The 10,860-nt window shown below is 48.7% G+C and overlaps 1 protein-coding gene and 1 long non-coding RNA gene across 2 annotated transcripts; both read left to right on the forward strand.

Moving 5' to 3' along the window:
• The first annotated feature begins 2,284 nt into the window (after nucleotides 1–2,284).
• LOC130549525 (uncharacterized) lies at nucleotides 2,285–3,570 on the forward strand. Its single transcript, XR_008962214.1, has 3 exons — nucleotides 2,285–2,715; nucleotides 2,973–3,026; nucleotides 3,259–3,570. It is a non-coding gene; the product is annotated as an uncharacterized LOC130549525 (long non-coding RNA).
• A 4,093-nt stretch (nucleotides 3,571–7,663) lies between these two features.
• On the forward strand, nucleotides 7,664–10,405 carry LOC130549526 (uncharacterized). Its single transcript, XM_057326767.1, has 2 exons — nucleotides 7,664–10,157; nucleotides 10,241–10,405. The coding sequence occupies exons 1-2, from the start codon at nucleotides 9,501–9,503 to the stop codon at nucleotides 10,403–10,405; spliced, it is 822 nt and encodes a 273-aa protein (XP_057182750.1). The 5' UTR covers nucleotides 7,664–9,500.
• The last annotated feature ends 455 nt before the right edge of the window (nucleotides 10,406–10,860 follow it).

The raw sequence follows: 10,860 nt of genomic DNA on the forward strand, positions 1-10,860 counted from the left end.
GCACGATATTGATGTTGGGAATGCTGAGCCTGTTCGGCAGCGTTTTTATCGTGTTTCACCAGAGAAACGTAGGCATTTAGATGCTGAGATACAGTATATGCTTGATATTGCAAGGCCATCCTTTTCAGGCTGGGCTTCGCCTTGTTTATTGGTAAATAAAGCGGATGGCACCTATCGTTTCTGTACTGATTATCGGAAAGTTAATCGAGTAACTAAGCCTGACTCTTTCCCACTTCCTCGAGTGGATGATTGTATCGATCAGATTGGTTCAGCCAGGTTTGTGAGCAAATTTGATTTGCTCAAGGGGTACTGGCAGATTCCCCTGACATCTCGTGGCCAGGAAATATTCCGCTTTTATTACATCTGCAGTTTGTTTTCATACAATGTTATGAATTTTGGGTTGAGAAACGCACCAGCTACTTTGCAAAGGTTAATGAATCGTGTTGTTTTTGCTTTGGAGGGTGTTTCTGGTTATTTGGATGATCTTGTGGTAGTTAGTGATTCTTGGGAACAACATTTAAACCGCATTGCTGCCTTGTTTAACCGCCTGAAGGAGGCTAATTTGACTGTGAACCTGGCAAAGTGTGAGTTTGCCAGGGCAACTGTCACTTATTTGGGTCAGGAATCACGCAATAGAAAACAGGTTTGAAGGGCGTCCCTGGTTGGACACGAATCGTCCAATGTGGATTCGTCATTGGTCGAGGGCAGGGCCATCAGTAAACGAGGGGTAATCCGGGCATACGGAATGCTGTCCCGGGCACTTTAGGTTGCTATGAACCCACGGTGGTGCAGTGGACAATGAACCCAAGTCCAATGCAGAAAGCCCCGTGTTCGAGGCCCCCGTTTTGAAAAGATGCGCCGGTGCGCTGGTGTGGACGTCGGGTGGGACGCCGCGTCCCTACTGGGGATGGAAGCATGGACGCCGGCACATTTGCGATGTCGACGCGGGAGGCCAAGAGCAGGCTAAAGCAAACTTCCATGTGTTAAACGGAGTGGTCAGTGGTGGCGCAGTGGACAAGACCGTGAGTCCCCAACGGGACAACCCGTGTTCGTGCCTCTGATAAGCCCACCTGATGGTAACAGGGTTTTTTTTGAAAAACTAAGTATTTTTGTCCGACCACAATGCACCCAGCCCGGCCTCGGAGCTCCGCGAATGATGCCCTGGAGTTTTTCTTCGGAGCTTCAAAACCTAAGTCTTTTTCCAGGCGACCCGGCGGGCGCCTCCCGGGTCGCGTCCGAACACGGTGCACCCAGCCGATAAGAGTAGTGGTATTTCACCGGTGGTGTTCGCGCGAGGCGGGGCCTCCCACTTATCCTACACCCCTCATGTCTCTTCACGGTGCCAGACTAGAGTCAAGCCCTAGAGTCAAGGGTCTTCTTTCCCCGCTGATTCCGCCAAGCCCGTTCCCTTGGCTGTGGTTTTGCTAGATAGCAGGTAGGGACAGTGGGAATCTCGTTCATCCATTCATGCGCGTCACTAATTAGATGACGAGGCATTTGGCTATTTACATATTGTTATCAAGCCTAGATGTTGGCTGCTTGAGTATCAAGTTTGGTGTTGTTAACTTGTATACGCCTCTTCTAGTGACGTTGCGGCTGGGCTTCTGAAGATTCATCGCCGCGAGCGGTTTCATTGTGCAAACAGTTCATAGGAGCTTTTGTTGGAGTGTTATATGGTGCGGTTCATATAATTGTCAAAACATTTGATCGTGCCTATAATGGAGAGAAGGCATAGGTCCATTACGTCCCTATCTGTTAGGCCCAGTCCCCGGAGTCCTCTGCCTGAGGGGCCGAACATCAGGCCTCGGTTCGAGATGATTACTGGAACGTGTTTCAGCTCAAGTGTGTTCTCTGTCCACCTTCTTATGGCAGTTTTGTTTTCACTGGTGTTGTATCCCTGATAGCAATAGACTTCGGGGCGGATCCGCCTTCAAGTCACCTGGTCCGCTGTACTCTCAGATTCAATTCGGCCACACGCACAGAATATGCCACGCCTCCGCACAACGCACTGTCAACTCGCGGACTCGCAACTGACGCTGGGCGAATTCTCTGACCGAACGCGCCTTTTTTAAACCGTCAAAGTCACGTAATCCATCTCCTCACACAGTGGAAAAGCTGGAGCTGGCAGGTCGGTGAGGACGGAACACGGTAAGAATAGTTCAAATATGCTTTATTTGTACAGTTACGTAGCCAGTAACATTACCGTTGATTGCTTTGCTTGATGTTTTTAATTCTGAAGTGATTTTTGCAAGCCAAGTTTCAGCACATTGTCATTAGCGTTTAGTCAAATTAATTTGGTAAATAACTTTTTGAGTAAAAGCTTTTTGGACGGAATGTCTTTATCTTTCTAGCAGGTGGGGTGATTCAATCGGATTTTAATCCAATCCTGAGCGCATGTTTTCTCCCCTTTCCAGTAAAATAGCAGGCGAGATAAACTTATGTTAGGCCTAGTGTTAACATTACCTGTTTTTTTACACTGAACTTCTGGTATAGTTTGAGTCTTTTGTTAATATTTTGACATATATTCTCCACCTCCCCATGTAATGTTGTTTCAGATAATTTTCATATCATATTAAATCTTAAAATACTGTGCGTGTGTGTGTGTGTGTGTGTGCGCGTGTGTGTTCTGTTGTGTGTGTGTTATTTTGCAGCTTACAGCTCATTCATGTGCCACTGGTCTTGCAGTATTTCATCTTTTCCAAACAACCGAGTAAAGTAAGATTTGATACTGTTTTAAACTTGATTTAGCCAGCTATTTTGTCAAAATACTAATAATGGTCCACACTACAGCTTTTAACATGTAATAAATGTGCAATTTCAAAAGATTCATACCAATAATTTAAAGTTAAAAGTTTTTAGGTTTATAAACTACTTCGTAGTTTATAAACCCACTTGTATCAGTAAACTTTAGTTCTGGTAGACTAATTATTTCATGTCATATTAAGATACTGTGCGTGTGTGTTCTCTTGCAGTTTACAGCTCATTCAAGTGCCACTGGTCTGTTTTTGGAGAATTTCATCTTTAAGGTACGCATGTAAACTTTGCCTACAGACTTAAAAAGAACACGGAGGTTCACAACTCGCATGCAGTTCTGTTTATTAACGGCTAGAGCTCCAAAAGTTACATAGTGTACCTATAAATGTCAGATTGTACACTCTTGTTTTTAAAGACAGTGGTTATGTGTATCCTTAAAAAAAACTGGTATCTCCTATGTGATTTCATGAATTTGTTTAATGAAAATTTACTTGTGTATCACAGGTGCTGTGAGAAAGAGCCATGTCTACCGTGCCGCCACTGATGATGACATTACAAAACACGTAATACGGTGGTTCAACTTGGCAGCAGATAGGGGAAACTCAAGGAGCCGTCCCACTGTCAGCACCCAACAGTAGCATTTCGGTGTTTCACAGTTAACTTCTGTGTTTTGAAGTGTTCGTTTAACAGTTAAGTAGTAACAGTTGAGATAAAGTTTACTACTTTAAATAGTTTTGTTTCTATTCATCTTCAAAAAACCCAGTTTCCACACAAAAAAATAAGCAGTGCAACATTAATAAGAATAAATGTTTCTTGAGCTACATTAAAAAAGTGTTCTTTTTCATTATATAAAAAATGTTCTTTGGACAATTTATGGTTGCATTTCATTTTCTGTAATACCTATTAATTGTATACATAAATAATTGTTACTGGCTAAAAGGGCTGAATTTTGATTTACAAGTTTTGAATGATTTCATCATGTTTTATTAATAAAGGCAGGCATATTAAATATTATAGAGCAATCCAGTCTATCCAATGTCGGTCCATTAGATTTGAAATATTTCTTTAGCTAGTTTTGGCCAGAATACTAGTTTTAAATGAGGGATCTGAAAGGTATCCAGACAGAATGACCAGATCGGATCCGTGGCGGATCAGCTGCTTTATAAACGGGTCCAAATTGGATCCGTGGCGGATCAGCTTCTTTATAAACGGGTCCTGATCGGATCCGTGGCGGATCAGCTGCTTTATAAACGGGTCCAAATTGGATCCGTGGCGGATCGGCTTCTTTATAAACGGGTCCTGATCGGATCCGTGGCGGATCAGCTGCTTTATCAGTGGATACAGGGCGGGTCTGCCCCAGATCTGGTCCGGATCCGCAATCTTTATTTGTTCTGGATCCGCTGCGCTGTGCAAGTGGACTCCGTTCCGGACCCGTTTTGTGCATCCCTTCCGGAGCTTGTGACACTTCCGGGGTGGATCCGTTCCGGAGTCAGTTTGCTATCTGGGATTTGTCCTCTTTTATATTCCAGGATTCATTCACTCTGGCTCCGGACACAATTGATACATCGAGGATAAAGATATTCGTTTCCGTCTCGACTATCAGGTCCGGCTTAATGAAAGAATGGGGAGTTTTAATGACAGGTTCTGTCCACGTAGTCAAGGTGTGTTGACGCAGCTTCCTCTCTAGGAGCCTCAGTACTCTGTTGTGCCTTGCGCAGCATGCATCGTGTGTCATGTGACACACCTGTGTGATGTGGTTTAGTGTCTCTTTTGCTCCACATCCGCCTCGGCACTCCAGAGCAGCTGCCTCTGTCGGCCGCCCCCTAGCCTTCCTACACTTGGTGGGTAGTACTCCTCCCCTGAGCTGAATTCCTCTTAGATGTATTCTTGGGAACACTCTCTGAGGGTAGAGGAGCCATCTGTGGCTGGCTGGGTCGATGTTGGAATTGTCGAGGTCCTTCCCATCTACTGATGCATACAGTTGTTCTTTCCACTTCGACCTTGCTTCTGATTTGGTGGTAACTGTGTCTTTCCCCACCCGAACCGGTATATTGATGGCTCGAAGTTTCCTCCGGAAGTGGGGTTTTGATTTTAGCGTCTTAATGATTGGAGAGTCAATGCTGAGCAACTTTTCCATCTGAGTCTTTTGAAGGAGAGGTATTGTGGTTCCAAGGTTCGGTATGTTAAATCATCCTCCCTCAAAGGGGGCGTATAGAAATCCCAGAGGGGTGTCCTTTGGAAGCCTCATCCAACTCCTTACTGCGACCCTGATCAGCCGGTCGATCGTGTCTATGGTATTCCTGTGGGCTCCTCCCAGGATCAGCTCATGAAGTAGCTTGGGGATTGCAAAGTCCTTCAGAAGGGCCAGCCGTTGGTATGGCTTTAGGGGGGCCTCCTTTAGTTCTTTTAGCATTCCTTCCAGGACCGCTGTATGCTTTGGACTGCATATACCCTTCCATGAGAATTGCAGTCCTAGATAGCTTGCCTGGTCCTGCACTCCAAGTGGTTTGAGCCCTCCGTTTGATGTAGTGTATACGGTGGGAGCCAGGGCAGATCTCTTATTCTTGCCATCACGTAGAATTGTAATGCTGGAGGATTTTTTTGTGTTTAATTCTAGACTGACTTTCCTTAGCCCAGCCAACAGACCATCCAGTTTCTCTTGGAGTCCTGTTTTGTCCGGCGCCAGGAGGATTAGGTCGTCTGCATACGTGATCGCCCCGACCTTCTTTTCACCAAATGGAATGCCAATTTCCCGGATCGCTTCATTGACCACTTCCTCCATAGTGAGTATGAAGAGGAGGGGGGAGAGTGGATCCCCTTGCCGCACTCCTCTATTTACTTTGGCGTTGTTATTGCCGAGCAACACCTCACCGGTCTCGTACTGGTGTTTGATGTAGTTTAAGAGAGGGGGTGGGATTTTGGCCTTCACTGCTGCTCTTAGGATCGCGTTATGTGAGACCGAGTCGAAGGCTTTGCTCAGATCCAGCAGGAGCAGTGCTGATGGAACTCCCTCCTCATGTGCTTATCTGAGAATCGCATGTAGGAGTGCGCTTGCTTCAAGACATCCGTCCCTCTTCAGGAAAGCATGCTGAAGTTCGGAGAATTGCAGTGTATCCCTCAGTCTAGTTGCCAGGATCTTATGGAACGCCCTTGTGAGAATTGATGTTATCGAGATCGGCCTGAAATCACTTGGTAGGCATGGATTTTCAACCTTCGGAATGAGCGTAACTCTTGCTGTGGAAAGAGCCTGGGGGAGTGCCTCCGTCGCCATAAACAGGTTCAGTAGGCTCGCTATCATTCTCTGGTCCATCTTTAGTAAGTCCGTTGCAGAGATCTTGTCTGGGCCGGTAGCCGATTTTCGTAGGCTTCTGATGGCTGACGTGACTTCCTCCTGACCAAGCGGTTTTACGATCTCCCGTTCCCATTCCTGCATCTCCGGGGTTTCCAGCGTCAGGCTTTCCTTCCCTCCCTCAAATATATATTTCCAGTATTCCTCCAGGCCCTGCATGTTGGTTGTCTGCGGGTCCTGGATCTTCCTCCACCTCCCTTCCAGGACAGTTTTCGCAGCATCCTTCCTCTTGATGTTATAGAGTTTTTGAATATTTCCATATTGTAGCCTTCTAATCTCCTTCTTTGATAGATTCTGCCGGTGGACCTGTACCCTCCTGTTCCTGGCGCTCCACTTTCTTGGGAACAGCGAAGTTGCAAGCTCCCCGGTTATGATCGCTGCCTCTTCGAGCTGTATCGATCCGATCAAAAGGTTCCTCGCTATCTCAGCTATCCTTATGGCAAGCGCACCTTGATCCTCCAGATTAGTTATAATCTCAGTTAGAATTAGTGATCTCCACTCCTGGTGCCTGTTGGTGTTCGTTCCTTGTCCTGTTTGGGACATGTCGTATTCGCTCCCTCCGGAGGGATCACCTGAGTTCCTCTTGTTCTTAGGAGTCGCTGGTTCTGTGCGTTCCGCAATCGGGCTTCTGGGGCGCAAGGGTTGCTTTGGTAAATTGGTCTTCTCGCTGGAGAGCGCTACTGATAATGGGGGTTTCCAGCCCAATTTCGTTAACCTCTTTGATATAGCGCCGTATAGCGCCGTTTACCCGCGCTTCCTTGAATTTCTTCACTTTGACATTCAGAGCACTGGGCAGAAATCACATCGCGTCAACACCCACCGCGGGCCGTCGCGATGCTTTGTTTTAATTAAACAGTCGGATTCCCCTGGTCCGCACCAGTTCTAAGCCGGCCGCTAGGCGCCGGGGCGCCCGCCGCCCTCGCCCCCTCACGGGGGTCCGGACAGGGGTCCCGACGCGGGCCGTAGCCGGGGCGGTCCGCGGCACCAACCTGTAAGATCCCAGCACCAACTCTGCCCTTCCAGGCCCCAGCACCAACCCTGCCCTGCCAGGCCCCAGCACCAACCTGTCAGATCCCAGCACCAACTCTGCTCTACCAGGCTCCAGCACCAACTCTGCCTTGCCAGGCCCCAGCACCAACTCTGCCTTGCCAGGCCCCAGCACCAACTCTGCCTTGCCAGGCCCCAGCACCAACTCTGCCTTGCCAGGCCCCAGCACCAACTCTGCTCTGCCAGGCCCCAGCACCAACTCTGCTCTGCCAGGCCCCAGCACCAACTCTGCTCTGCCAGGTCCCAGCACCAACTCTGCTCTGCCTAGCATGCCCAGTTATGCTTCTGCTACCACCAGCTCACCCTTACCCAGCAATGCTATTGCTGACAGCGGGCTACCAACTCCAGAGGATATCTGGCCATATCCAAAGGCTGGCACCTGTTACAACCGGCTCAGAAGTAGTGGCAATAAAGGGAAAATACGCAAACGAACCCATAATAAGAATTTATTATAAATGAATTAATACATCTTAACAGAACATAAACAAAACAATAAGAACAAAACAAGTTGTCCAGCAGGGAAGGAGCCAAGGATCGGGCAGCACATGACTAAATGCAGTCTTCAATTATATCGGCAACAGGTGCACCTCATCAAGCAGGTTGGCACCAGGAGAATCACCTGAAACGCACACATACGATCTGCAGGGGTCGTAACACCCTCCCCCATAAGTAAGTGTCGGGACCTGAGGCTTGCACTGTTCATTTGTCTCTTTGTGTGTGTGTGCAAGTATGTGTGCTGAGCTGGCTGTGGTTGTCTTGGCAACCGCACACGCTCACTGTCGACGTGTATGTGTGTTTATGAGAATCACCTGTCGCTCCGCATCTACCCTCATTAATCTGTGTTCTCACCTGGTGGTCATTAACTCAGCCTATTTATTCTCGGTCACTTTCTCACTTCCCTTGTACGTTCGTTGTATACAGTTGCCGTACCGTGAGTAGTAGTGTTTAACTATCCCCTTGTCTTGCCCTTGTTATTTAGTGTTTTCTTGTCGTGTCGTGTGGATGTTCGTGTGTTGGATTCTTTTCAATGTGGATTCCTGTTCTGTGCTCTTCGTGTCACTTCCCCCTATGCCCAGAGGACTGCTTCCGCCACAGCACCACCCGTACCTACCTCGCCAGGAGAACGGTTCCAGGACTACGGTCTTTTCCTCTGCTGTTGGTCGCTGGCTGTCTGGTTCACCAGAGGAGCGGTTCAGTCCACTTCACCCTCGCCGCGGTTGTTGGAGTTGTCCACCATCTCCCGATCTCACCGTAGTGGCTGGCATACACATCACCTCTTCCGCCGTCCTGCTCACAACGGGCTGACGCTGCCGTACACTGGGTTTTCCCAGTTGGCCTAGCAGTCAGCCAGGACGGTTGGACTCTTTTCAGTGCCTGGACCTTTTGAACTCTCTCAGTGCTCATTGTGTTGCTTCTGTTAATAAACCGTGTTACCCCGCAATTGGATCTGTGTGTTTCTCTCTCGTGACAAGTAAGGACCTAAATAACGGAAAAAAAAAATACAAAAAAAACTTCATCATACCCCCGCAGCTCTCTACAACTAGGTCCTTCACAATCACGACCCTGAGGAAGCAAATTTTAAAAAACAGAATATAAAGAGCATGGCGATAATCAGCAGAAGAAAAAACAAAACAAGACATTAAGGTAGAGGGGCTCTAGATAAAGCATCGGCCATTATATTATCATAACCTTTAATGTTGCGTATGTCCAAAGCATAGGACTGCAAGAACAGACACCACCGAGTAAGACGCTGGTTCGGGCTTCTTAAAGAATGTAAGTACGTAAGCGGGTTATGATCAGAATAAACCATAAATGGAACTACTACCCCACCCACAAAAACTTCAAAATGTTGGAGCGCCCAAATCAGAGCCAAAGTCTCCTTTTTAATGACGGAGTAATTCAGTTGATAGGAGGAGAGTTTCCTAGAGAAATAACTAACAGGTTGGTCAATCCCCTCATCATCGGCCTGCAATAGCACCGCTCCGGCACCCACATTACTAGCATCCACACATAACTTGAAAGGTTTATCAAACTGTGGAGCTACTAGGACTGGAGCAGATGTTAGAAGACACTTAATCTCATCAAAAGCTCGTTGACAAGCTGATGTCCACACAAATGACACTTTAGCCTTAAGCAAATCCATTAATGGAGCCACTACAGTTGAAAAATTTGCACAAAAGTTACGGTAATAACCGACTAACCCGAGGAAACGCATCAGTTCTTTCTTAGTGGTTGGGCATGGAAAAAAGTCAATGGCCTCCACTTTGGCACGCACCGGTCGCACACAGCCCTGACCCACCACCTTACCCTACGTAAGGCGGTGCGAGCACGACGTGCTCTGTTTGACAACATGCCCTCTTACCGGTGCAAGCTCTGCGACGAGCAGGCCGAAGACGTTGCGCTGCATCTGACCGAACGACACGGCATGAACAACGAACGGGAGTTATTCTTGGTGGTCTGTCTGATCAAAGGACGTAAGTTAGCGCCGGTGATGCAGTGCCCCGTACCCGGATGCTCCGTGGGAAAGTCATCCAGGCTCGAAAGACACCTCGACCGCATACACCGCGTGGATAATCACCAGAGGGCCCGTTTCATGGAAATGGCCCATCGAAAGGCCATCGTGTACGAGCTGCGTGCGCTCAGGGAGACGTTCCCGGACCCACCGATGGTGAGTGACATTGACATGTGCCATTGTGTCTTAATCAACATGACAGCAGATGAGGTGAGCAGAGCGGTCACCTCGCCGGACGGATTCCGGGTGATTTCGGTCAAGCGCCACAAGACCGCTGCTTTTTTTGGCCGGGCAAAGATCGCGCTCAGCCCGCAAGAGTACACTTGGCTCACGGATACTATCCGCCACAGGTCCGTTGCATCCGATTACTGCTTTTGCGCCGCAAAGGGCAACAGGTGCATGCAGCTTCTCTCACAATTCAGAACGGCTTGGCGACATGTGGGATTGCCCGGACGCCCGGACTTCATGATGATACGCAACAGTCTCGTCACCCACGTATGTATGGTCTCGCACGCTTCACATTACACAGTGTATCAGTGTTCCACAACTAATGCCACTCCTTTTCTATTTCCCCCCAGGCCCACACAAGACTGCCCCCGAGGCAGAGGCAATACTTAGCTCGTGCGATGTGTCACAACACGCAGACGGCGCTCCAGTACTACGTAACCGATCAGACTACCAGCCTGGCTCGCAGTTCAAGATCCCTGGCCTTGAGAGCAGTCAATGCCTTGAAACGCAAATAAAATACATTGCTTTTGAAATGTCAAACCGTTTGTTGTGTCTTATTTTGTCTCTCTATGCATCTATGAACCCCGGGTCATCCCTCTACGGACCCCGGGGGCAGCACATGACCCACACATGCAAAGATCCGTCCCCGGGAAGTCGTCCGACTCAGGCCGGGAAAGGCGCTTCTTTCCCGGACGCGGAGTCATCGACGTCCCGCTTGGGACATTCGATCGTTAATAACTCCGGCCCCTGGGGTCGCAGCGCCTCGAGCCCGGGCTCGTTCGAAAGGTCTCGGCCGTACCTTTCCAAAGACACCCGTCTCGAGCCGCTGGGCCTTCGGGTTCCGGAGCTGCGATTTTTCAAACGTCCCGGCTACCGGGAGCTCTAGCTCTGGCCCCCAGGGTGCAGCGCCTCGAGCCCAGGCTCGTTCGGAAGGTCTCGGCCGTACCTTTCCGACGAGCCACGTCTCGAG

This window comes from Triplophysa rosa, unplaced genomic scaffold (assembly GCF_024868665.1).
Source record: "Triplophysa rosa unplaced genomic scaffold, Trosa_1v2 scaffold128_ERROPOS1212914, whole genome shotgun sequence".
Classification (NCBI taxonomy): domain Eukaryota; kingdom Metazoa; phylum Chordata; class Actinopteri; order Cypriniformes; family Nemacheilidae; genus Triplophysa; species Triplophysa rosa.

Coding starts and splice junctions, on each gene's coding strand:
- LOC130549526 (XM_057326767.1), top strand. CDS start 9,501: ATGCCCTCTTACCGGTGCAAGCTCTGCGACGAGCAGGCCGAAGACGTT. Junction 10,158..10,240: donor GCAACAGTCTCGTCACCCAC/GTATGTATGGTC, acceptor ATTTCCCCCCAG/GCCCACACAAGACTGCCCCC.